Raw genomic sequence first — 27,516 nt, forward strand, 5'->3', positions numbered from 1 at the left:
TGTACGTCGAACGTTTATTACAACTAGTCAGTGATGTGATAAGACAGTGCTAACATGGCCTGAATATGTGCATTGGTCACAATCACAACAAAGCTTAATCCAGCCCAGCAGATACAAATGAAAAGTGTAAACTGTGAAGACGTGTCTACATACACAGAAGTATGTATAAAAGTTGACACTGAAACAACTGTATAGCTTTAAAAAATTCAGGGCCCACTAATGTCATTTGACCTCATTCGACTCTCACTTTTACATGAAACGCGGTGTCTGCTTTTATAAGATTTCTGATAACTAGGCATTGCCATGGAAGGGAAGGAAGCTGCCCTCAAGTTTGCAGCACTTGTAAGTGGAGGGAAGCAAAATAAACTTGGCCATAACAAGCACCCCAGGAGGAACAAGTCGTGCTTGAAACAATGACTTAAGCAACACTTTGTGAAGAGAAGAACACATTTTCTGTAAGATACTGTTGTGAAGAATTCTGGTAAGTCAGTGTTTCCGTTTTTATTTGGGGGCCTCAAAAGCTAAGTCACTAAATCGTTATGACCACAAAAAAAAAAAAATCTGTCTCAGGAGTTGAACGTTCCTTGGCCTTAAAAGTAACATGCTCACTATTAAACAGTCGATCTCTGTTCCTCGACCCTGGTTTGGAATGCCGGAGAAATAATTTTTAGTGTAAAACGCATCATTTCAATTTAGTCATTTGTGTATTCCCTTTAAGTATGTAGTTTCTAATACGGGTCTTTGGTATAAATTTGGTTCTTTTTTCTGAAGTCTCAATATAAACAGTTAAATTTTAATTCATTTGATATGTGACTATCGATTCCCTTTATTCTCAGATATGCTGAAATGCTACACTAGTCTTTGGTTTCACAAAGCCAGGTTGCATATTATAATTTGTTTCCTTTGCCAAAGACGGTAATTAGTGAGTGTAAATTGCCTGATTCTGTCGTTCTCATAGATAACATGATTCGATTGGGAGAAACAGATCTATAAACTTTAAAATATCCAGAAAAGGTACCTTTCTCTTTCTGCATCGTTCTAATTCGTATTTAAGTCCCTTAAGTTATCACTTGATTAACCAAAGTTCCCTTTAAAAAAAAAAACTTGTGTAGGCCTGAATGAAGCAGCTTAGCAAAACAGTAATACTGACAAGACGTCATCTTATACCATTAGCTAACATGGACATGAAGGCAGTGACCATCTACAGTGTGTGAAATGCCACAAGAAGTCATCAACAAGGGAGGAGAGTTATGTCAGTCCAATTTCTTCAAGAACACTACGTGGGGTTTCAGCTTCCTGTGGAGGGAAAATGTGAGACTCTGGTAAGCAGATCCGGGGAGGCCGGAGAATGTGAAACCGACAAGGAAGGATGTGCAAGTTTCAGAGAACAATGCAAGCCGGTCATTGGTTCGGGCACATTCGAATACTGAAAGCAGGCAGTTATTTAGGGTTTTGCGCCCCGAATGTCAGAGACCACAGAAGGGTATTTTCAGCATGCATTAAATACCTATTGATTACCTACCAGTGTACTGGGCACCATTGCTGTCACACAAAAAGCGGGCAAACCCATTGGCAATTTAGGAAATCACTGCTATTAAATTAGCTACAGGAAAGGTAAGTCACCTTAGTCTTAAAATCCAAAGCCTCCCCTAAGTAAAAACCAGGGAAAACCCAGAGTTCTCCCAAATCTTCACATAATTTTGTTTTCCATTTTTTTTTTTTCTTTTTGGTCACATGTATTTGTAGAAATGTCTTCCTCTGCGTTTTTACTTAGTTTTTGATTTAACTGTCCCCAGCAGCATAGCTTCAGAAACTCACCTTCCCAGCCCTCCCCCGGGCAACCAGTGGCTTCAGTGGAGGCAACGTATGAGAAAGAAAACTCTAGGAGCAAAGGCATATTTTTGTCTTATGCCACAACCGATACTCATTTTTAAATGTCAAAGGAAGACAAAAACAAAGCAGGCATATCTAGAAAATTATTAAAAATTTTCCAAAGTGGTTGATTTTGCACATCACAAAACCAGGACCAGGTCAAATTCAGTTATTACTTGTCATAATTTTGTAATTAAAAGGCATATGACAATTTAATGGAGAAAATGCAATTTTTAGTTTCCAATAGTAAATTAACTTACTTTTGCATCCTAATTGTGGTACAGCACAAAACAAGGAGAAGAAAAATATTAAACCATAAATACATACATTTAATTATATGTAAGCATCACATGGAGTAATCTTAAGTAAATTAAACTCCAGCCTGTTTCCTGATTTGGAAAACAAGGATCACAGTACTTACCTTCATGCACAGACATTTAAGGGAGAGAAGGCTTAGTGCCTGACTTCTAGAAAGTGCTCAAAAAATGTTAACTGGTAACATAACACAATTGAGATCTACCTACGTGAAGGTATTTAGCATTCAGTACTAAATAAAATATTATAAACCAATGCTGTATGAAGTTCACATGATGATCTTTTAGTAGGTTTATTAATGAAAAATGGGTAAAATCAGCTTTGGTGAAAAAAGGGTTTTTATGAAGTATTCTTGACCTCCCCCCCTCCCCCCCAACCTCAGCCTAACCAGGCTACATCAAAATACATATGGGGGATGGGCCAACAAGGTCAATACTGCCACCAGAGGACAATCCACCAAGTACAGAATGGAGGGTGTTCTACAGCACGGGGGACTTAGGTTAAAAAAAGGGGGGGCAGGGGAGGAAAGAAGAGTTGTTGAAGATGAAAAGACTTAACTGAGACATCAACCAGATACAATGTGAGCCTTATTGGGAATCCGGTTCTAGTAAACCGATGACAGAAATGCAATTCTTAGGCAATTAGGAAAAACTGAACCAGAAACAAGATATTGTGGTACTTTTGTCTCTTGGTGATATATACTGTGGTATCAAAGACGAAATGAGGTCCAGGGCTTGCTTTAAAACGCTGAGGCCAAAATTGGGGGGGGGGGTGCAGGCAGATAACACAACAGGCGTTATTACTAGGAGTACGGAGTTGAAGGGTGCTGAAGCTGAGGGGTGAAGGTTCCTTCTAGCATGTCTCAGAGTTTTCATGATCATTTTTTAAAGAAAGTCTAATGGAAAAGATGCAACACTCCGAAGAATGTAGACCATGAATCACACACATCATAAATAAATGAAACGATTCAAAAATAATCATTTGCATTTAACCCTCGAACAACATGGATTTGAACTGTACGGGTCCATGTATATGGAGACTTTTTACCGTGCAGTATGTAAGTATATTGTCCTTAGGATTTTCTTAGCATTTTTGGTCCAGCGTACTTCACTGTAGGAACACAGTGCACAGTACGTACACTGAAGCTGTGTTACTGGAATGTTGACGTTATCGGTGAGGCTTCCAGTCAACAGTAGGCTATGAAGTTTGTGGGGAGTCAAATGTATGTGGGTTTTCAACTACTTGGGAGGGTCAGTGCTCCTAACCCCCGTCTTTGTTCATAGATAATGTCAAATAATTCTTAAAAACACCATATGGCCTTTACTGCATTTCTTAAAAGACACCTACACTGAACTCTACACAGCTAACATTCTTCACTTATCCACGTAAAAATGTCTCCCATTCTGTTCTCTGGGGCTGGTCCGATTTCCCCTCTGTGCTCACTGCCTGCAGTCCTGTATAGCATTTCATGAAGAGAACCATGTTACTTATCAAATATGCATTATTTAAAATGTGTCCTTTCTAAAAGGGCTGGCTTAAAGGAATCATTTATACATTTTACTCCTTGAGACTTGTACAAATAGTACAATAGTTTCTTTTGCAAATTGTGTCCATAGTATAAAATGTAATTTTCCCATGTTAACACTGAAATTGTGGCTCAAAATTACCTAGAAGAACTGGTAGCTAAAGTAGTCACAGTCCTAGAAACAAAGTAGAATGGTGGTTACCAAGGGCTAAGGGGAAGGGAAATGGAGAGTTGTTTAATGGATACAGTTTCGGTTTCACAGGAGGAAACATTTCTGGAAGTCAGATGCACCACACTGTGGATATACTTAACAGTACTGAACTGTACACTTAACAGAATTTGCCAGCTTAACCACTTTAGGTTTTTTTTACACGATTTAATAAAATTACCTGAAAAAACCAAAATATATATTATTTGTCCAAAGGGATGGAGAAGAAAGAAGTCATTCACATGAGACAAAGTACATGCAATACTTTTATTTTAGACGTGCAAGAAAAGCGATTTCAGAATCTATGAATTGAAAGCAAGCAGCTGTATACAAATAACAAAAGAGGCAACATCTTGTTACAGCTCAGCACACAGCATCCAAAGCGTACTGGCAGGAGACAATGCATATTCAGCATTAAAACCAGAGGCGTAACATCTTGCAGGGTGGGGAGAGGGACAGAGGGAAAAAATGGAAATGAAAGAGCAATGTTTCCCAATGCTTTCAGCTAAGTTTCTCATTTGACAGCCCATCCAGATGCTTCACATGGAATGCAGGACATAGCGAATGGAACGCCCTGCTCTGCGCACGCACCTGCCTGCTCTACATTTTCATAGGTCTTCCTTCAGTGGTAAGCCTGGTGGAGCTGCTTCTGAATTTGTTTAATGATAACTTACTTTTAGGCGTTAAACTCTCTAGCTATAAACAATGAGTTATTTGGTACTTCTCCTTTTAAAATTAAGTTTTATTAAAAGTATACACAATAACGATCAATATTGAAAGTCTTAATATAAAACCACAGTTAACAAATCATTAAGTATTTAAAGGAAGACTTAATATATACTATAAAACCATAACTAGTAAACTCCGTATTCGAGCGGAGTATCAGAATTTTAACTGTATAAACCAGGTCAGTATGAACATTTTGAAAGTGTTACTTCCTATCGGAGAGAGAGACTGTCGCAGAGACTTCTGACACAGCTTTCTGATCACTCTTCGAGGGACTGGCCAATACTGTCCAGCACAAATGTGACTGAATCCAGGTGGCATCACGAACTTAAGAATGGGAATGTTTGACCCTTAAATACTACGTAACAGTACAGATTTTACTTTTTGGAAGTATTTCCAAATACTCTTTCCTGCGACACACTAGAATATGTTGGCTCATATGGGCCGTAACACAGTCCCTAAATAGAACTTCTTTTCTCCCGGGACACGTGAAGACCAAGCCCTGCGCTAGGTCACTGCCCTGCTCATTCTGCCATCGCACTTCCACTCTGTTTTCTTTGGTGAACATTTTAACGATGGCTCAATTTTCCTCTTACGAGACTTTAATCATAGATGGTTCGTAAATGAGGACACGTATGTATGTAAGATGAAATACTACACAAAACATTCATAGGTCATATCTCAAGAAATCAAATGAGTTTGCGAGCAGGAATAAACTACATCAAGATCCCATGTAGAACGAAAATAAAACAAAAAGAAAAACGAGTCAGGAAAAACAATTACAATTGTAAAGGTATTGGTTCTGAAATGCTCTATTATACAAGATAGTCACCAAGCTGAGGACATTTTCTTTCATAAGTATATCAGCTCTCTATTTCCTCTGTGAAATTCTGCATACACGACGAGTAGTCATTTAGTACACAGGGACATTAAAATATTCATGACGTGGCTACAAAAGAAATGCATATATTCTTACACAGTATACAAACTGACAGACAATCAGATTCCTAGAATGTTTAGTGCACAGTAAAGAAAATGGAAACGTAAAGTTTTGTTTTTGTTCTTTGGTTTATGTCTGAACATTTAACTTATAAGCAGTGCTTAGGAGTTCCAGTTCCTCTTAAAGTAACTCTATATAATGATAAATGATACAGATACAGTAACTCTGTATAATGATAAACTATAATAACCTATATCCGACAAAACCCCAAAGCACTGTTACTAACAGGCTGAAAAGATTTTCAGTGTAAAATCGTCTGGTCAGTACTGAGTTAACTGAAAATTCAATTAGAATGCTACCAGTCTTCAAGTATGTCAGGATTTTATTACACGAAGGAAAGGAATTTAATCCCTTAATGAAAATCATTACATCCTTAGGTGACCATAAACTCTTCTACAGATCCTAAAAGAAAATCTTTGCCAAGAAAAAGTGGAAAAGGAGTCACCTATTTGGTATTTTAAGTAGCAATGGAGGTGTTTAATGGTTCACTTAGCTTAACTTCGGAAGACTACGCCTTTGAGACTAAGGATATTATTTTTAAATAATCCTCAAGGTAGATTTTAAAGAACTCTCCAAAAAAGATTTGTTAAATGCCTATGCCTACAAATGTATGTGAATAGAGGTTTCTCGTATCAACAAGGTAACCTGAGATGAGGTTTTAAACTGACCCGAGAGTGTCCAGAGATGGATTTCTGGGGACTCGAAGAAATCCCTGAAACTAGAGGCAAAATTACAGATTTTCCTGAGAAGAGGACCGGTGGCTCTTCAGACTCTCAAAGGGATTATACCCCTGCCAAAAGGCTTGTGACTCAAAGTTTAAAACTGCTCATTTGAGGGCTTGTAAAATATCCTCATTTTAATATTAAAGTTGGCATTCTGAAATGTTAGGCTACAAAGTCGTGTAAACTGTTCAAATATGTAACCGATCCTTTATACAATAACCATTAAATACAAAAGTATCTGAGAAGCACCAGTTAAATTTAATCCTCAGATAATTCTTAAGACAGTTTTAAAAGAGTTTTGCTTTTTCCCCCATTCAGAATACAGTGGCATAAGCCAGCAAGTTAAAATAATACTAGTAATGAACCCCAAATGCTTCATTTTCTTAAAGAAGCTCTCATTTTCATAGGGGAATTCTATTTATTTCTGTACCAATGACACTAGTGCTTCACAGTATTTAAAAATACTTTTTTGCCAACGAATCTCTAAACCTATTTCAATATTCTCTGTAAAAAAATAAATTCTAAGTCCCAATGATGGATCATTACCGGAGTAAAATTCCCTATGAAAATAATCAGTTAAAGAAAGTACTGGGACTATCCCTTGGGATTTAATGTAATTAGACTTTTCAGGTGATGCTAAAATATAAATAACAAACTTGACAAAATAATAAGTACAAACTCAATTCATAGATCCTACGACATTTGATGCATGTCAGTACTCCAGCACGTATTCTAGTACGCTTTCTTACACCCAATGAAACTCCTGCTGTGATACATATTCTCTGTTTTCTGGAGAGAGAACAAGAAAAGTTTAAGTCTGTCAACCTTCCACCTACATACCAGTTCTTTGAGACTCTACAAAATTATAGCTTTTCATCTTTTATGTTTTCTCTCTTAATTTTATACACACACGGGAAAACCAGCCAGGGAGAGCTTATGCCCACTGCAAGAAAAGAGAATGGTGGGTAGTTTCCCCAAATAGGGCTGAGCACACCACTGTTCCTCCCCGGAAGAGACTTAGGAGGAAAGGCAACAAACAATTCTTAAACAAGACTGCCTGGCATTTCTGACAGACCTTTTGCTACATTAGTGAAGGAAAAGGTAGATGATAAGATAAACTTCTTTATAGCCAATGATCCATATTATTATACTTAAGCAAGAAATGAGAATCCATCAATTGTGAGGAATATTCTTTATAGGGAGAAAAGCCTCTTCACTGGGAAAGCATCCTTTAAGAAGAAAAACCCTAAAACGCACAAAAATAATGTATTCTTTTACCACTTTTAAGTTGCTGTAACGTGTTTTCAGTAATTTCTCAGTTTAGACGGAGTCTGAAAAAGTTGTGCTAAAAATGCCTTAATGACCACCTAACCTTTTAAGGTTGATTTTAAGCTAAATGATACAGGTATGCCCGTATTAACCACGTTCTTTCTTCTCTTATATGCAAAGAAAATATTATAGTTGATTGAATAGAACTCCAGTATTCTGGGCCCTCACACCACCAGGATATCTTCTGAGTCATGGAATAATCAATTAAGAACTGGGGAGGGGGAGCGTCCAGTCTGCCACAACACACGAGGGGTCCCGGGCAGAAGCAGAACTACTCTCTTGTTCCACTACCCAGCAAGCTGAGTACCTCAATACACTAAAACATCAGTGATTTCGATTACATGGGAATAAAGGCCAGAAGGAAAACAGAAAAAAAACCAACCAACCAACCAACCAACCAACCACATATGTTCAACTTTCCTCCACACCAAAAGGAACTTTTTTCTCAGTCTCCTACAAAAGGAACCAGAGGTGGTAGGAAGCGCAGGTTAACAGAGCAGAGGAATTAAGTTATGCCTGCTCTTAACACCGTCTACATTCTTAAGACAAACACTATTAACCTTAAAAATTCCCAGATATTCACCATATTAGGCTGATGACTCAAAAGTAAGAGAGTCTGGGGAACTCGAAAGAAAGCGGAAGCCGGCACTTCTCTGAAGGCTTCCGTCTTGCTGAGATCGGTGCTGAAGTAAACGACTGATACTGGACCCAAAACTGAAAACCTAGTCACCTGTCTTTCTCTTTCTAGCACGCAACGTGTTCAAAGAGCAAATGCTTTATGTTTAACGAAAAAGGAATGCACTGTAATTTGCAGTTACTGCGCTACTCGTTTTTCTTGCGAAGGGGCTTCACTTTTTCCTTTTACTAGCAGCAGCACCCTCTATCCTTCACATTCTAGAACACAGTGGTCCTTTTTATTGCCCCTCACTGAATTCTGTGGCAAAGTCCCTACTCTCGACTCTGGAACACTGTTCCTTATGCTTAAAGACCAAAGGGCCAGAGAATGTCCGAATTCACTAAGATCGATGTTTAGCAATGAATACAGAGAACTGAAAGCCCTGCTGAGGTACCTCTTAGATGACACAGCTCATGGTGTCAGTCTTATTCCACCAGCAACTGTGAGGCACTGGTCAAGTCAAATAGTTTTTTTATTTTTTTAACATTACCTTAGCACTGAGTAGCAAGAGCAATGGGGTTGTTCCAGATGGTTAGTGTCTAAAATGGCCAAGAGCACACAAGTGCTTCGCTTTATATGCTGAAACTTTTCTTTTTAGCAAATTCTACTCTAATTTTACCTAATGGAACAACACAATGTGTACTCTTCCACTCACAGAGTTTCATTTTGTCACTAAAAAAATTTACAAATTAAAATTTTATCCTTCTAATACAGGTTTGTTTTACACTTTTAGAAAAGGGGAGACCTCAAACATTTTCAGAGGTAATGCTGCTAAGTTAACGTCCCACTCCTGATCTTTTCTCACTTTATACACCTTGAATATCTTTCCACATCACTGTGTAGAAATCAATCTCACTTCTTTTACGGATGGGTAACAGTTTCATGTATGGCCGTACTATAATTTTCTTAACCTATTTCCCACTGATTAACATTTGGGTAAGTTCCAGTGGCTTAATATTATACTGAATTTTAGTGCATTTGTATATTTCTGTTGGATATAATTCGTGAAACTTAGCTGATGGGTCAAAAGTGTACAAATTTATCTGTTAACAGGTATCACCCAACTAATCCTCCAAAATGGAATACAAGTTTAAGTGCTCACAAGCGGCAGACAAGAGGGTCACTCATCCTTGCCAATTCAGGAACAAACTAAAAAAAGTTCTCATTCATATTTTCATTTACATTTCCTTATGTAAAAGGGCCATTTCTTTTTTCTTTCATCTGTGAATTATTTATATCTACTGCTGTCTTTTTCTATTGTGCTGTTGATCTGTATCATATATCTGAAGTTTCTTTAAAACGATGGGAACAACTTAACTACATCTTGTAAGCCCTACTCTAAAACCTACTAGTTGTAAAATACTAAGAACAAGTTACTTTCTCTGGCAGTTCATTGTACTTTTTAAATTAAAGAAGATCAATTAGTAAATTTAACGTTAGACTGTAAAGAAATAGTTTTAAGCATATTTTAGGGAAACCATATAGTATCTGCCTAGGTCTTCTATTTGGATCATAATGTGAAATGCTTTAAATTTGATCAGGGTTTTCAAAACGTAACAGATTTCTTTTTATCACTGAATTTCAAATATTCAAACTCTAGATCTGTACTAAGTAAATTCTTTAAGGCTAATAAGGTACAAAAGAACAACAGAAAGTCTACATGTACAATAATAAAAGTCTATGTATGCAAATTCTGGTCATTTAAACTAGTTCCCCTGTAAAAAAAATTACCAAGTCCCTAAGGTGGATGGGGAAATGAGCAGAAAATTTAAAAAAGTATTCTGATTGCCTACAGGGTATACTCAGTTCTGTTTCCAGGTAAAAACCCAATTACCTTAACAGACATTAACTGATTTCCATTTGAGGAAACGGAATTATATAGTGACATCCCACAAGCTCTGCTTTGGGTTAGGTGCTGAAGTCAACCACAGATTATCACCCCAGGCACTGGTTAGCAAGTAAGGGTGATTCCGTTGACTCACAGTGGTGATTTTTATCGCCATTTACATGTTCTTATTAAGCCCATTTGTCCTTCTTTTACAGTTCTTTGGGTCCCTCCCACTCCTACTTTTGATTCATTTCAGCCAGTCATTTGTACTCTGGACTATATATTATATCGAAAAGATGTAGCAGTCTACAAATGTAAATGGAATCTTTATACATCCTATGGTGTTAAATTAAACCAGGGTTTTGCAACCACAGCACTACTGAGACTTGAAGCTGGATGATTCCTTGTCCTAGGAGAGCTGTCCGGGGCACTGCTGGACGTTTAGCAGCACCCTTGGTCTTCACCTACCAGACGCCAGTAGCACCCCACTGCCGGTCGTGACAATCACAAAAATATGTCCTGACATTGTTCAATGTTCCGTGAGGAGGCATGACTGCCCCACTCCCCGCCCCAGCTGAGAACCACTGAGTTAATCTAATTGTCTCCGGTTGATGGACAGGTAAAATTACGTTCTAGTGTGCTTGCCTGTATTTGTTAATTTTTCTGTAATAGGAACTTTTATTTTTAAAAAAAGGCAACAGAGGAAACAATAAAAGAAAATTTTAAGGAATGTGTCAGTAGGGGAAAAAAAGAACTCAAACCCTGAAATTTTGAGAAAGTACTTTTTAAAGAAAAAACCACCAACAACTAGGAATAGACTCTTTGCAGGTCCTAGGGTGCACGCAATCATTTAGATCAGGATCAGGATTGAAAAAAAGGACAGAATAGAAAATGTGAGATGGCAAAACAAGAAATAAAGTATTATTTAATAAAATATTTTTCAGTTTATGTGCACGTAACTATTATGACATAAAAGTGTATTTTACTACTGTGGGTTCTTGTCAAGTATCTTTGAAAACCAGATTTACAGCTACTGATGTTTAAGTTACTCCAACTTTTCATTATTACAAATAGCCCTGAGGAGCAAGAATAGGCTCAAAATGAGTTAGAATGAAACAAGGGGAGGGGGGAGCCTCAAAATTCTGAAAAGCAAAGAGCTCAAAAAAAACACACATAGAGCAAAATGATTACAAGCTGAAAACCAGTGACCAAGGACATTGGCCAAATTTCTTATAACACGTTAACAAGCAAGATTTGTTCTGCCTTCTGTTTTTTCTGTATCTGCCCTGGCATAAGAGTATATAGCCTTGTTAACTTTTAGCCTAATTTAAAAGAAAAAGGTTTAGGCTTGAAGGTTTTAACAAACAGTGGAAATTATGAGTTTGTCTAATTAGACCAAAACCTACGAGGATTTATATCAAAATACTCTTTGCTGTTAAATGACATTATTGTATGTATTTGAACACACCTAGCTGTTATAAAACAATGTACAATATTCTCGAGTTTGATTAGCATACCCAAATATTCTTAATTAGCAAGATTTTAATTTAAAAAAAACCCCAAAACTTCTAACTAAAAGGCATGTTGTTAAATACTCTAAGTACTTATCCACTTAAAATAATTTTAAGTTACAGAAGAGTCATTTTTAAAAATCACTTTTTCTAAGATTCTTACCTTTCCATTTTTATGCAGTCCAAAAGATTTATTATTACTTCCACAAAGATGGTGCATAGTACTAAGATCTATCATGCAGCCCCAGCACTAAAACAGATCAATTCTAGCAGCACTAATTCTCCATAGAGCACCACTTTCTCGCCCAGGCAAATTAACAACGGCAAATCCAAGAGAATCTATTCATAAAGTGGGTCATCTCGAAGTGGAAGCCAATTGGTGAGTGTGATGCTTGCTTTTGGTACCTCACTTATTTTTCATTGTACGTTAGTGAGAAACGATACCAACAGCAAACAAAGCTCAAAAGGAAAACCCCCACAAATTTCAAAATGATGCTGTTAGTATAAAAAAGAAAGGCTGACACATCTCAAAGCGCCGATCAACACCATCATGCAGCTACCGCTGAGGTTAAAGCCCAACGCCGGGTGTTTTAACTATTCGATCTTCACAGATCAGGCAAGGACTTGAAATCATCTCACGTGCAACAGTCTTTGCATAACACCCCATCTTATCCATGCCACAAAAACGGTAAATTTGGTAGTTACCAATAAATAAGTTGGGGGTCAAAGGGACTAAAGCCTTAGACTGCTCTTTATCATAAGATATCCTCAGACAAACCTCCCCATTCTTCATTCTGGCTCTATAAAATTAAGGAGCAGAGAAAAACTGGTAAGTGCCTGATTTTACAAAGAAAATGCACTCTGTATTTCCTTGGTCGTTAGATCTATGTTTATAAGTCAACTGTACCACTCCCCCAAGTCCTTCCCCTCAGAAAACTAGCTTAAAATAGGCACTTAATTGGTGGTGTTGGGGAAGTGTTCCAAGTATTGCAAAGAATGTCAATTTCGTAATCTCAGCATGTTGCACCTTAATTTAGGAATCAAGTCAAGTACCAGTGGCATGTTAAGAAAACCTGTGTTAAATTCCAACAAACATTAAAAATTGGATAATGGACCAATTTTTCTGGGCTTTATCCCCAAATTTAATTATGTATTCACAGAACCAAATACCAAAAATACAGAATTCAGAATTCACTCTAGAAGTGTCAAAACTGAACCACTGTTTACCAAGCAGCTAAGTAAAATCAAAAAAGGTATCTTTATTATTTAATCACTATGTCCGAGGTTTTAGCAATTATTATTCAAATACACACTTATGTTCTCATTACTCACTATAATATGCTAATAGGAGATCTACTTTTTCCCGACTGTGCCGTTTGCCTGTAACCTGAAGGACTGAAATTTTAAAGAAATTTTTCTGAAGAAAATAAACATTCTTAAGGATAGAAATGTGTATGTCACAAATTTTAAAAGGGCTAAAATCAAAATAATTTTGTGATTTCCATGTATTAAACCAACAGGTATTTTCATTATAAATTCAAAGTCATCCGTGGTGTTTAGAAATAATCAATTCAAGTAAAAGAGCTGATACCAAATAGAAAAATCACAACACAAAGAAAACTAGATTAAAATAAATTAATTAGGAATTCTACAAATTTAAGGCCACATTTAGCTAAGTGCCTTTGCAGCTATATTTACAATTTTGGAAGCAAAATCATATTCATGACATAAGCTAAGTGAATACTATATCCCAAATTATAATACCAAAAAAGCTACTATAAATCCAGTTTTGATAAATCCAACAAGAAATGACTTTAAAAATGTATTATTTATATCTACAGATCCAATTTGAAAATACCAACTATTGATAGTTTAGACAATGAACATTTTCAGTGTATGAGGTAAAAAATGGCATCTGTCTTAGGAAGTCTACTCTGTTCCATACAGAAAAACCTCCAGAATGATGAATCTCTTAATTACTGAAAAACATGGAAGTTGGTACCAAAAACAGGTTTAAAATACACACCCCAAGACAACACACAAACAGGGCGGGGGGAGACATGGATACTGCTTGGTGGTCAAGATTTCACACAGCTCTGAAGCCCAGCAGAGCAGGTTTGGAATGCTGGGACCAGTCCCCGGAAGCTCACTGCGTGAGCCTCTGCTTGTTCGTTTGTTAAAAGGTGCTCGGGATCCTGCTCAGGACATCCAAGGATTAGCACAGGGTGCTTCCCATCTAAGTGCTCGATAAGCGCCAGCTAGCACCCCGTTCTTTTCTGTTGTCCCGGTGTCCAGACCTGTTCTCATTACTGACTATATATAATATGCTAAGAGAAAACCCACTTGGTCAACTGTCTGTTCTGTTGGCCTATAAAATGAAGGACTGCCTAAACAGACCACAAGAAGTTTATATAACTTGGGTAGAAGGGAAACTGGAAAGAAATTTAGCATTTTTTTCTCATCTTATTTCACCACCTGTTTTATGAACATATTTAAATACTCTCCCGAAGATGCAAACATGTATCATGTATCAACATATAAATGAATCTACTTTAGGCAACAAGCAGCTTGTCATCCCTGCATGTGTGACAGCGTGCTGGCAAATAGCCTGAATGAGTAACAGGTTACCCCGAACGGAATCACCTGAAGCCTTACTGTCCCAAAGAGACTTCAGCTTGGCTTCATAAAGGCCTTAGCCTGCCATGTATGATAACTCACTCTGAATTCAGAACGGACCAGTGGTGTTCTGCCTTAAGACCTGAATGGCTAAATTAAGAAAAATGGTTCACTCAGACCACTGAAGAGATGATGTCTTAATGTACTATCACTTTGGTTCATGTACAAAACTGTGTTAAGGTAGTCACAGATGAGAACCAGGCCAAAGCTCTCCTCTAAAGATAAGAAACCATATTTAACAGTAGTCAACTTTTTTTTTTAAAACTAGGGTGAGACAGGAAAAGAAAAATCTTAACGTGGACCACAGACATCCTATGCTTCTCTCCACTCCTCCTTTCTCTTTAAGATATAAAAATACTACTTCAAAAAGGGAGATGGTACTTAACTATTAAGATACTTCAATAGGGGAGGGGCACCTGGGTGGCTCAGATGGTTAAGCATCTGCCTTTGGCCCAGATCATGATCTCAGGGTCCTGGGACTGAGCCCCGTATTGGGCTCCCCACTCAGTGGGAAGCCTGCTTCCCCCTCTCTCTCTGCCTGCCTCTGCCTAATTGTGATCTCTCTCTCTCTCTCAAGTTAATAAATAAAATCTTAAAAAAAGAAAAATAAACTTTATTTTAAAAAAAGATACTTCAACAGGGGAGATACACACATATACACATATGGACTTGGAATGATATTTTTATCCCGAATACAAGCTATAAAGTAAACTTAGTATATTGGTCATATTTTGAAGTCTATAGCAATTAGTCAGTACAGTTTAAAAAAACATCCAGACACAGGAAAGACACCCTAAACACTGGTCTCCAGGAAAAAATATATTAAAATTAAAAGGTGAACTTCAAGAACGTTAGAAATGTTTTAAGACAGATGTAATTAATCAGGAAATGATGAAGAACTTGGAGGAAATACCAGGATCTGACAGAGCAGATTATAGTTCCATAATAATGAAATATAAAAGTGAACAAGGAAAGAGACAAATATAAAAAATTCCCAGTTCCTGATTCTGGTTTGACCTTATTTTTAGAAAAGTCTGATTGATAAATAGCAAAATAAGGAGGTCCTAACTTCAAAACCAATTTTACAATAGGAGAATATGAGCCTGTGGTCACAATATCGGATGTTAAAAAATAAAAAATCTCCCCAGTGACATATCTGCAGTCAATTAAATAGAGAACTGTGGCAAACTACACACAGGAAAAAGGGGCTGGGCTCATTTCACTACTGCCAGTGGCTCGAGTCAGGGCTGCCAAAAAAGGTTCCGCTTTCGCAGGCACCTTAACCACTGTCTGGTTAACTCAAGATCGTGACGTGTACAGCGTATTGTCTCACATTTAATATATGTATGTTCTGATGACGTCACCCCCACTTGGAGCAATGCTCACAACTGACCCGGGCAGTGACTCACATAGAGCCATCATCCAAGGCCCGCCCTCCCACTGAGGCCCACAGTTAAGAAAGAGACATTTACTCTTTTTAGTTCACATTTCTGTTACAACAGAAATGCTAAAAAATTGGATTTAAAGCCTCCTTTAAGAATAACAAAGATAATTAACTTGATGAAAACACACTACATTTTTTTAAATTGACTAGCTCCTCCTTGTGCTACGGACTTTCTATTTGATTAAAACCACAATGATCGCTAAAGCATAATTCAACTTAGTATCTGAATTAAGGTATTCTTAAGTATTCTGAGAAAGGTGGCCTTATCTATGAAATTTTAAACTTCAGAAATTGAAGGTTCAGAAATAGCAAGTATACAATGAACTCAGGACAACTGTGGAAATTGGAAATGGAAGGGGCTTATCAATGGTTCTTGTGCCATGAAGGCAAAGTAAGAATATCGTCATTTGACAGAACAGGGTTTGTTATTTAAAGAGAGCAAAGAGGGGTGCCTGGGTGGCTCAGTTGGTTAAGCATCCGACTCTTGGGTTTTTGGCTCAGGTCACAATCTCAGGGTCATGAGACTGAGCCCTGCACCGGGTCCCCCACTCATTCTTGCTCTCTCCTTCTTCCTCTGCCCCTTCCCCCACTTGTGCTCTCGCACTCTCTCTTTCTCTCAGATAAACAGATAAATAAAGTCTTTAAAGAGAGCAAAGAAAAGGCCAAATACTTTTTAGTTGGTTTTGCTAACACAGAGCTAGAGAGTTCTACAAAGGGTGTAATTTTAACACTATCATTGGCTCGGCTACATTTGCACTTAATGGACATGAGGTGAAAATATGAACCAATCTGGGATGAAAGTGACACAGTCTCACAGTCGGCTGATGACCCATCCACACTATGCGAAAAGGAGTTACCTGCAGTATTTGAGAACAATGGATGGAGAGTTCTCAAATTACTGTTGGACAAATCTTTTCCCTTCTTAGTCTGTCCTCTAAACGTTTAGAGCCTAGCGTTTTGGGCTCCAAAAAATGGGCCATCAACATGACAGACCATCTCTAAAGCAAAGCAAACAATCCGTCCACAGATAACTAAGTTGATGTGACTGACACATACTCCCATCAATGTACTGCTCATGGACACTACATGCCAAGCATGCTTCAGAGTAATTTCTGAAACTTGAAGAATGAGGGAACATAACTGAGACTTCCCTAGCAATAGCAAAACATGCTAATGTGTAGTAAAGAGAACTCCAATTAGCTTACCTCCTGCAGTAGATCAGCCTGCTCAATTGCTTTAAGGACATTTTTCTTGGATGTTTCCTGAACTTCCCCTCCCAAAAGAAACTCATCCAAAATAAAATAAGCCTTCTCAAAATTAAAGATGATATCAAGTTCACACACCTGAGAAGCAAGAAAAACAATGTTAAAATTGAAGAAAGCAAAAGATACTTACCCACCATCAAGTAGTGAATAAAAAGGTGATCAGTGAGTCGATCTTAATTCTTTCTAAAAATGGCCATCTTGCCAATAATTAAGTATCACTGATTTAGTCAGTTTAATTTTCAAATCTCAAGTACTTGGAAACACAAGGCCTACAAACTAAGTAAGACCTGATTCTGGAAGTTCTCAACATGGGCAACTTAGTAATTCTCTACTCATAAACAATGAACTTTTTAAATACATACTTCCTGTATAATGTGATTATAACTGCTTACCAAATCTAAATTCTATACTAAGCACTTCCAGAACATTAATCTTTGCAGTTGAACTCCTTTCTGTTTCACTATTTTAAACCTCATTCTCACAACCATCATTAAATGAGCAGGGCTGTGGAGTCAAGCATTCCAGCAGTTAACTGATTGGGCCGGCTGGCAAAAGAGAGTGAGCCCTTCCCCACCTCTGCAGTTACTTTCAAACAGAATTCCTAAGACAATCAAACAATAAACTTGTTACAGAGAAGATTTTAAAAAAATTCTATGGCATTCAATTTCCTAAAACAAAATACTACTCACACTGCCAAAGTACTTGTCAAGTAATTCCACGTAACGATGAATTATTTCCAGGGTAATTAGCTCATTGTCCTGATCCTCGATAGCACAGCAAAAATACAGACTAGCATATCTGTAACAAAGCAAATGTGGAAGAAATTTTACCCTATAATCTAAATATGTTCTCATATCCTATTGTGAAAGATCCCATACTTACACAGTTTACTTCCCCTTTCACAACAGTATAGATTTTTCTCCTGCACTACAAAAGGAATGAATGCATGTAGAGAAAGTTTGAAAAGTACAGGCAAGCAAAAAACCAAAAAACAATCACTCAACCATACCATCTAGAAATGCAGAAAGACTAACTCGTTTTGCTCTTCTTCTTTCAGGCTGCCTTCTATGAATATCTAACATAGCTGGACCCAGTTATGAAATACAGTGAATGAAATGGCCCTAAACTGTATGAAATATAATCTTATGTTTACCTAATTAAAACAAAATGCACTGTGTGATTAATTCAAACTTCAAGTAAACAGGGAAGAAGATAAACTCTCCGACTGAAGGACTTATTGAAGAGATTGTCAATGTGAAGGCAATGACTGAAATGTTTTGTTGAAGTGTAATATACACAACAGAGAAGAACACAAGTCATATGTACAGCTTGAGGAGTTCTCAAAGTGAACCCATCCTGTGTACCAGCACCCTGATCAAGAAACAAATTACAGAACTCCTAAATCCCCTCTCCTAACCCCTCTAGGTCACAATCTGCCACCCCCAAGGGTAACTACTATCTTGACTCCCAACAGCATAGAATTGTTTTTAAAGGTTTCTAGGACTGTGGAATAAACTCCAAGAAAAGAATAGTTCTAAGTTATTACAGAAGTCAGAGAAAGAGAACAGGGGAAACCGAGACCTGTTCTCAATTTTTCCAAGTTCTACCTGTTAAATGAAAGTTTACGTTATTTACCCCTTGAAATATTAACATTGGAAAACTCATATTCTCTTCCAAATTAGGATTCTAGCACATGAGGCTACATTATACTTGACCCAAGGAAGCCAAACTTAACATACAACCCTGAGGCATAACAAACAATGACCAAGTCTTTTGAGGAGGATTAAAAGAGCATTTTACAAATGGTTTAAGTGTATTAAAGGCTTTTGGAAAAAAACACAAGCAGAAAACCCAAGACATTCTAAACAAGTCTCAGTTTCGATTGTAATTTTCGCGGAGGAGCATCTCAGTGATTTTTAGAAAACACAATGAGCAATTACTGCTCATAGCATTAATGGAAAACAACACATACATATAAACTCGGTTTTGGAATTCAATGAATTCCTACTCTTCAACATGAGAGGAACTAGTATTTACAGAATGCTCTATTCATATTGTCAACTTGACCAAATAAAGATCAATTATTTGATCTTTCCAACAGCAAGCACCATCATTCTTGATTGGCGGGGAAGGAAAAAAAAAAAAAAATGAGACCCGAGTCCAGGCCTGCCAAGTGGTCATTCTGGGACATGAAATCCGATCTTCAGACCTTTTCCCACTCCACCGCAGGGAGGCCCTCTTCACACACAGCTTGCCTTTTTTTGCCATGTCCACTCTACCTGATTAATATGTTACTTAAAATGGCAGGTCTCCTGCAATCTTGAAGAGGCGGCTTTCGAATGTGTTCATTTATTAGCACGAAGGACCCAAGAGGGTACCACCTCCAACTTTAACAAAGTGCTTCCTCTCTTTCCTACCCTATGGTTTCGTGTTATCTGTTTAAAACGTGAAGGGGGGGCGCGCCCGGGAGGCTCCGTCAGTTAAGTGTCCGACTCTTGATTCTGGCTCAGGTCATGTGCTCAGGGTCTCGAGATTGAGCCCCGTGTCAGGCTCTGCAATGAGCATGGAATCTGCTTGGGATTCTATCACTCTCCCTCTGTCACCCCCCACTCCAGCCCTGCTCATGCGCACCCACACTCTCTCTAAAAACATGAAATTAGGGGTGCTTGGGTGGCTTAGTCTGTTAAGTATCTGCCTTTGGCTCAGGTCATGATCCCAGGGTTCTGGGATTGAGTCCCACATCGCGCTCCTTGCTCGGTGGAGAGCCTGCTTCTCCCTCTGCCTGCTCTGTCTGCAGCTCCCCGTGCTTGTGCGTGCTCTCTGACAAATAAAATCTTTAAAAAAATAAAAAATTAAAATTAAAATAATAAAAAGAAAGGCAATTCCAACTCTCCATCCTCTCCAACCCATACTCACCAAATAGTTTTGAATTTGAGGAAACTGATACAAATGACACGTTACAAGTCTCCAAATCAAGAAAACTAAAGATTAAAGGAATTCACATTAAAAATGGTAGATAAAAAACAGACATGACTAGCTGACATGAAAAGAGTGCTATTTAAATAATCCCATTAGAAGGAATTTATTAATAGTTTTGGGTAAAATTCCTTTTACTCTTAATGTCAGCATTCCTATGATGCTACTGTTAAGCAATCTAATGCTTATACCATCCTTGCTCCTTACCCACAGTACTGCCTCTTGACTTACAAATAAATAGCACTTGTCAATGGTCCTTAATTGTGTGAATCATTTAGAAACATTAATTTACATATCACCAGGACTGATGTGTCCAAGCATCAACCAATATTTTTAAAATCCTGCAATACAGGGGCACCTGGGTGTTTCAGTCAGTTAAGTGTCTGCCTTTAGCTCAGGTCATGATCCCAGAGTCCTGGGATGGAGTCTCACGTCTGCTTCTCCCTCTCCCTCTCCCTCTGCTGCTCCCCATGCTTGTTCTCTCTCTCAAATAAATAAGATATTTAAAAAAAAAAAAAAATCCTGCAATACCAAATAAATAAATATAAAAATCCTGCAATACTACCTTAATGTTTGCTTTCACTCAGAATGGAAAAAGAGCCATCAGTTAGACAAATTCTTTGTTGTAGGTGATTATCTAGTTATCAGGGTTATAACGCCCCTCTCTACAGAAAGCTTATGGAAAAAAGAAACAGAATAGTTAACAGGTAACATTCAGAGTCCTCACTCTGAGTGAGACACTAAATGTTAGCTAAGGCTTCTGTATATTTTACCATTTTAATCCTCACAACAAGCTCTTCAAGAAAGATACTGTTGTTAACTTGCATTTATAGGAGACCCAAGCTTAACTGAGTAACCTCCCCAGGAATAGTAATTTGACTCCAAAGGCCCAGGTTTATATTAAAAACTATAGCCAGGAACTGTATTAAATAAAGTAATCCTGCACCTGGCAAAAATTAAAACTGAATAAGCAATCTTTAAGAGCTTTGAAGAGGGAGAGAAAAATTGTTATACTGATTTAGTAAAAGATTACCAAGAGAACCTGAAGCATACTCCCTATTTTTAGAACCAAATGCTTTTTAAAAATTCAATTATGAGCTCATTTTGTTCTCTTAGTACCTATTTGTAAGTCTAAACCTGAAGTAAAATTAATAATAGACTAGTAAGAAGAAAGGTATGTTTGGTTATTTTTAGCAGAATGGATTAAGGCTTACTCTAATTACTGGCACTCAGAGACCATCTGAAAGTGCCTATTCTTACATTCAAAACACATGACTTCTCCACAGTCAGCTAAGTGTCAGTTGACTGTGCGTGAATGTAACTGAACTATTCTCAATACCCACTGGTATGTCATTAAAAATTCTTTTGTTAGTCAAGAAAATACAGTACTGTGGCAAAGTCTCAAACTAGTAAGATATATGTATGTTTAAATTCACTGTACAACTCAACCTACTGCCTCTTCCATAACATGCTGCATAAAACAGGAATCAAAGAAGCATACAGTGTTAGGTCTTTCAGGGATTTTCAGGAGCATTTATTTCAGAGATGAGGAGACACACACACAAGGACTTGTTCCAAGTCACAAAACTAGCTAAGGGTGCAAACCAAACAGAACTCAAGTCCCCAGATTCTCAGTCTGTTTTTTCAGCTATATTCTCCTCATGGACCCCCCCAAACCCTTCCCAAGAGGGGGAGCTACGCGAAATGCTCCGCAAGAAGAATGCGGCTGAGACAAGTGGAAGAAGGCAGGCCTAAAGACCACTTGCTGACAGGGACAGTGACGGTGCTGGTTCAGAGTTTCTCAGAAGCGAGAATCCTTTTGCTTAAAAGGTCTTCTCTTCCAGCTGGACTAGGGGGGGAAAAATCACTCGTTTATGTCAACAAAGAATATGTTCTTAAATACGACATATGAGGTTTTCAGTATGAAATGGGGGCAGATGCATAGAAAAACTGATTAAAAATTCTAAGTTCTATATGTGAATCTTATCTCAATAAAGCTGTTTGTTTTTTTTTTAAGTACACCTTTTACTTACAGGAGCTTCATAGAAGTATCCCACTCAGGTGAGAGTACCCTTTACAGCCTTTAAAAGGCAAAGTGGTAGGTCAGCGCAGGCGGGCCAAGTGCTGCGTGCAACACCAGCCAGTGCTCGCCTTCCTTCGGTCGGAACAGGCCATTGCCTTCAGCGGCAGGAAACTCGATTCCTGGGATTGATTCCCTTGCTGGTATTTTCCTCCTCCACACGGGGGACTCCTTCCCCTATCTAGAAACAAGCTGAAGTCTCTCACCTTTTTAAAAACTCGGTCCCTCACTCCTGTGTCTATGGGCGGTTACCACCTCTTCGCATCTGATCAAGCTCCTGAAATAGTCTACGTTTGCTGTTTAAAAGTCTCCACCTCTTCGCACTTCGCCCCATTTCTTCGAGAGTTTCTACTATTTCACTGAAAATGTTCCTCCGACAAATGGCATTTTTTGAACTCTCACCGTATAATAGATTCTTTCTTCACTTTTATCGTTTTTGCAACATTTGGCCCTGGTGACTTAATTTTCAAAACTCACTCCCACTTCCTGACATTACTGACCCTATACTTAGTCTCTCCCCCTTTGCTTGCCCCTTGAATGTTGGTGGTTTACCACTTTATGCCTAATTTCCACCCTGACTTCCAAGCCCACTCGGAAAAAACCGAGCATCTCAAAGTCAACATGTCTGCTACCTCACATTAACCGTCAGCTGAAACAGAAGTGTGGAATCCCTGCCCTCCTGGCTTCTGGCAAAAACCCCCAAAAAACAAAAACAGAAAACCTTACCTTGTAGGAACAGCTCATTCGGCCTGCTGAGCCCACAGCAGAGGTCTTCCTTCAGGGCCTCATTATAATGCAGTTTCCTAAGAGACCTCTCAGGTGCCAGCCTCAGCCCTCCCAGCTACTCATTCTCCAATTACAAGGATCCTTTCCAAAAGGCATTATCTGCTCTTTTCTCATCCCTGTTTTAAAACCTTTGCCTCCACGCTTCGGAACTGAGTTCTAGCCCCCTCGTCAGTCACTAACTGGAATATGACCGTGGACAAGTCACTTCTCCCAAATTCTTCCTTTCATAAAATTGAAATTTAATCAAGAGTTGTGGTATTAGGGGCGCCTGGGAGGCTCAGTCGTTTAGCGTCTGCCTTTCACCTCATGTCATGATCTCAGGGTCCTGGGATCCAGCCCCGCACCAGGCTCCCTGCTCGGCAGGAAGCCTGCTTCTCCCTCTCCCACTGTGTCTCTTTCTGTCACATGAATAAAATAAAATGATTAAAATCTTTAAAAACAACAACAAAAAAACCAGTAGTGGTTTTAAAGCTCATGAACCATCTCTGATGCAGAGGGCACAAGCCAAGTGAGCAGAGGTATGAGATCCCAGTTCTGTTTTCATGAGAGCACCTCCACTTCCACTTGATTCATCGAAGGTTCTAACCTTTGGGCAAAAAGCTTTTTATTATTCTTTTTTAAAGATATTTATTTGACAGACAGAAATCACAAGTAGGCAGAGAGAGAGATTGGAGGAAGCAGGCTCCCCGCTGAGCAGAGAGCCCGATGCGGGGCTCGATCCCAGGACCCTGGGATCATGACCTGAGCTGAAGGGCAGAGGCTTTAACCCACTGAGCCACCCAGGCCCCCCACAAAAAGCTTTTTAAAAACAATCCCTAACTACATTATTCCAAGACTTCTCCCAGCTCTAAAATGCTATGAGTTTTCTCAACAAGTACTAAACCAAAATCACCCAAAGATGACTAAATTTATTCCATTGCAAAGAGTTCTATGGTATTTAAAACATTCTCTATGTCCTATAATCTCCCATCACCTCCTCTGCCATCTACCCACCCCCCACATACACACAAAACCCATCCACGCCTAGAATAAAGGAACAGAGGTAAAAACCCAGACTTCTCTTCAAACCCCCCCCCTTGCAGCCCATACTGTTAGTTCCCTGAATTTCCCCTATAGAAGACAATTTTTTATATGCAGAGACACTCTTCTTAAATACAGTAAATTATTTGTAAGGGAGGGAAAATGGAGAAGAAACAAAGTAATTAATGTCTTTTAACCCCTGATTAGCCCAATCTCGAGAAATGTTATTTCAGGGTATTAAAAGACTTTAAGATATTAATAAAGATGTACATTTTAAAAAAATTTAGTGTTCAAAGCCAATGTGAGTCATTTTTCAACATCAAAAATTTAAAAATCTATTCTTCACAAAATTATCTATCAGATCTAATTATACCTCCAAGACAGCAACAAGTGTACTTCAAATTAATAAATACTACTAACAAAGAAATCTTATAGAGAGAGTTTCAAAACCTCTATACGACTAAACGATCTATGCATCCAAGGTGTTCATAAATGAGATTCTAGAAATCAGAAAAAAGGCATGTCAATTATCAGTCATTACTGTATAGATTTTTAAGCAAGGTTTGTCTAAATTCAGAGAATTACACCATTTAAAATATGACCCCATTTTCACCTGCAAAGAAATTCATTTAATTTTTCTAAAAAGATGATTAAGTAGAAATAATCATTTATGCCTTTAATTACATAATTAGTTTTAAATCGACTTTTCTGATTTTATTTTTTTGACTGGGCAATCAATCAAAACACCAGTTATTTAAAAGACACAAAGCTTTAACTTAAACCTTTTTCATCTAAATCATTATTAATCATTATTTGTAAATGTCATCTCTCAGAAGTCTGCCATTGCCACACTATAAATGACTGAACATTAATCCGATTTCGCCTTTCCGATAAATGAAAATTATACCTTTTGTAAACAATCTTCAGATCTCGCCACTCAAGAAAGCTGCACATTTTAGGTTTCCGTGCTAAAACGGTTTGAACAAGTTCTCTTGTAATCTTTTTCTTCTCTTTGTCTGATAGTGGGACATACCATTTCTGCAGTCGAAGCTTTCCCTGACGACTAAAAAGCAACATAAACTGCATCTGTTAAGATAAATAGAGCCAAGATTACATGCAACACTTTGATTCCGTAAAGATTAAGATGAAATGGTTCCTAGAGAAGCTTAGGGGGCAGGGCCTTTAACTGACAAATGATTAGCAGCCATCAGTATTTCTACGCCAGTTAAAATAGCAGGAAAATGCTTGTAGAAAGATCTTCGCACCTGGGGCAAATCTCCCCACCCACCCCGTTCCACGTAAGTTCTGAGAGTAGTGCGTGGCAAAAAATAATAATCATAATTTAAAAAAAACAACAACAGGTAAAAAGCTGAAGTGAAATTTTTGGGGGAAAAGAAAGATAACTCTTGCAATTTAAGACAACTACTGTCTACCTGTGCTGTACATTTCACACTCTCTGTATGCTTCAAAAGAGAGCTGTTGACATCAACTGGTTTAGATACATTTGAAAGAAACAGCAGATCTACAACTATTTTTCATCCTGAGGCTGGTCCTGCCCCCGGCTGAATTACTTGTATTCAGACTGCTAGCACTCAGAATGCCCTCTTCAGCTTATGCTCACACATTTTAAGCAAAACAAAAGATCTAAAATAGTCAACAAAAAAGACCATAAATGCGCATTTTTCTTAATAAAAGCCTGACTTTTAAGTGTCTCTTCTCATCTTTGCTTTCTAAAAATTCCAACATAAATATACACACAATAAACAAGGGGGTTAATATAACAATATGAAAGAGAATATAAACCTTTAAAAAGCCAAAATTTAGAGACACACATGCAGAGACATTACGCAAAATACCTCATTTAAAACAATTTTTAAAACAAGCACCTACAGATGGAGTGGATGCTGAATTCTACTGTATCTTACTTAAACTATTTTGTATACGTGTATTTGGAACCTCAAATCTGTTGATTAGTTTACATGTTTAATTTTAAAGGAAAGCTTCCTGTAATCCAACTGGTCTTCCCAAACGCAAACATTAAGCATTGTTTCTACAAAAGTAATTTAAAGGTAGAATTCAGACAGGTTTTTTTTCCCCCCCTCCTCCTAACTGTTGTTAAGTTCCTTCAACGGTGTTACTACAAGTAAGACTGCAGCCCGATTCTTAATATGCACCACACCACCTTAAATCTGAATATGGGGTGGGGGAATTTACACGACCAATTTAGAATAAAAATGGGCTCCAAATTTCGCTATGAAATTACTGTCGCTTTTTTGTGTTAATCCAAACAGGCACCGACAAGGTATTAAGAAATTGATGATGTAGCGATTTAACTTTATTAAAGTTAAAATTGGCTTATTACGCCTCACTTAAAACCTTCACTGGCACAAAATAAGCGCACGGTATTTTTGATGTCAAAGTGCCTCCCATACAAGTCCTGTTAAGATAGCGGCATTCGGAGGGGAACAGCAACTAAAGCATCAACTGGACGTTTAATGAAAACCCGTTACCAGAACTTTGAGAATAACAGACCCCTATTCCAGGACCCCGACGACCTGGAGGAGTGGCGGTTTGCTTTCTGAAAGAGTATGAGCTCTAGGCTGTCTATATCCCCTCCCTACCACTTTATAGAATAAATAATTCACTCTTTAAAATAAATTATGTGCCAACATGGGACGATACCCGGTTGCGAGGCACAAGTATTCCTTTCCTCCGGTTAAAAACTAATGCTTTGATTTTGCCGCAAATCACAGGGCACCTCAATTCCTCGAGATTGGTTATTAAAAACAATAGGCTCAGCTGCGGAGCCGGCTCAGGGCCAGCGTTCCTCGGTCCGGCCGTCTCCGACGCCTCCCCGCCGCCCCACGGGGCCGCAGTCCATCACTGACCGAGCCCGGGCGAGGTGACAGGCTAGGCGCGGGGCAGACAATGGCATTTGCCGCCGCGCAGGGGGCGCCAAGGGTCCTCCGCAGCCACCGCCCCCCGGCCGCGGGCGACTCCCGAAAATGCCCCGCAAAACTTGAGGTGATTCCCAAACCACAGGTGCCGCGGGGCCCCCCGCATTCCCGGGGCGCGGTGCGGAGTGGAGACCGGTGCGGACGCAGAGAGAAGTGAGTTGCGGGGCGCGGCGACCCCCTGGCGGGCCGGGGCGGCCAGGCGCGGGGTGGGGTCATCGGGACGCGCGCGGGGCGGCGGAGGGCGCGCCCAACCCGCCCTCCCGGCTCCCTGTCCCCGACGCCCCCGCTCGCCCCCCGGGACTTACGGCGGCCGCGGGCCGCGGGCGCGGCTGAGCTCGGCCGGCGGCGGTGGCGGCGGCGGCGGCTGAGGGGAAGCCCCTGTCGCCAGGCTGAGGAAGAGAAGCCGTGTTGCTGTGGGGAGGGACCCAGTTAGCGGAGGGAAGTCTTAGGCGGCGAGGGGAGGGCGAGCCGGCAGACCCCGCCCCGTGGGCCGGACGAAGGAGGAGCCGGGGTTGCGGCGAGAGGAGGGGCGGGCTGGGCGACGCGCGGGAAGCAGCTCGGCCTTCGCCAACAGCACCGGAGGCAGCGCCGGAGACCGCA

General features: G+C 39.2%; 1 protein-coding gene across 5 annotated transcripts; it reads right to left on the reverse strand.

The window, feature by feature from the left end:
• AP1S2 (adaptor related protein complex 1 subunit sigma 2) lies at window positions 1-27,516 on the reverse strand. 5 transcript variants are annotated; one of them, XM_080831322.1, is made up of 7 exons: window positions 27,222-27,327; window positions 24,867-25,045; window positions 17,787-17,895; window positions 17,038-17,175; window positions 12,418-12,512; window positions 1,819-1,881; window positions 1-1,296 (listed from the first exon to the last, which is right to left on the reverse strand). In XM_080831322.1, exons 2-5 carry the CDS (start codon window positions 25,043-25,045, stop codon window positions 12,468-12,470), a joined length of 471 nt encoding a protein of 156 aa, XP_080687448.1. In that variant the 5' UTR covers window positions 27,222-27,327; the 3' UTR covers window positions 1-1,296; window positions 1,819-1,881; window positions 12,418-12,467. The 5 variants fall into 5 exon arrangements, with proteins under 5 accessions (XP_080687448.1, XP_080687447.1, XP_080687446.1 ...); XM_080831321.1 differs by lacking the exon at window positions 1,819-1,881 and having other exon boundaries at window positions 27,222-27,516; XM_080831323.1 differs by lacking the exons at window positions 1-1,296; window positions 1,819-1,881 and adding an exon at window positions 4,175-5,595 and having other exon boundaries at window positions 27,222-27,331.

The sequence above is a fragment of the Martes martes genome (assembly GCF_963455335.1).
Source record: "Martes martes genome assembly, chromosome: X".
NCBI lineage: Eukaryota > Metazoa > Chordata > Mammalia > Carnivora > Mustelidae > Martes > Martes martes.

Coding starts and splice junctions, on each gene's coding strand:
- AP1S2 (XM_080831320.1), bottom strand. CDS start 25,045: ATGCAGTTTATGTTGCTTTTTAGTCGTCAGGGAAAGCTTCGACTGCAG. Junction 17,896..24,866: donor CTGAAGATTGTTTACAAAAG/GTATAATTTTCA, acceptor GCTTTGTTACAG/ATATGCTAGTCTGTATTTTT. Junction 17,176..17,786: donor TTGACAAGTACTTTGGCAGT/GTGAGTAGTATT, acceptor CTTGCTTCTCAG/GTGTGTGAACTTGATATCAT.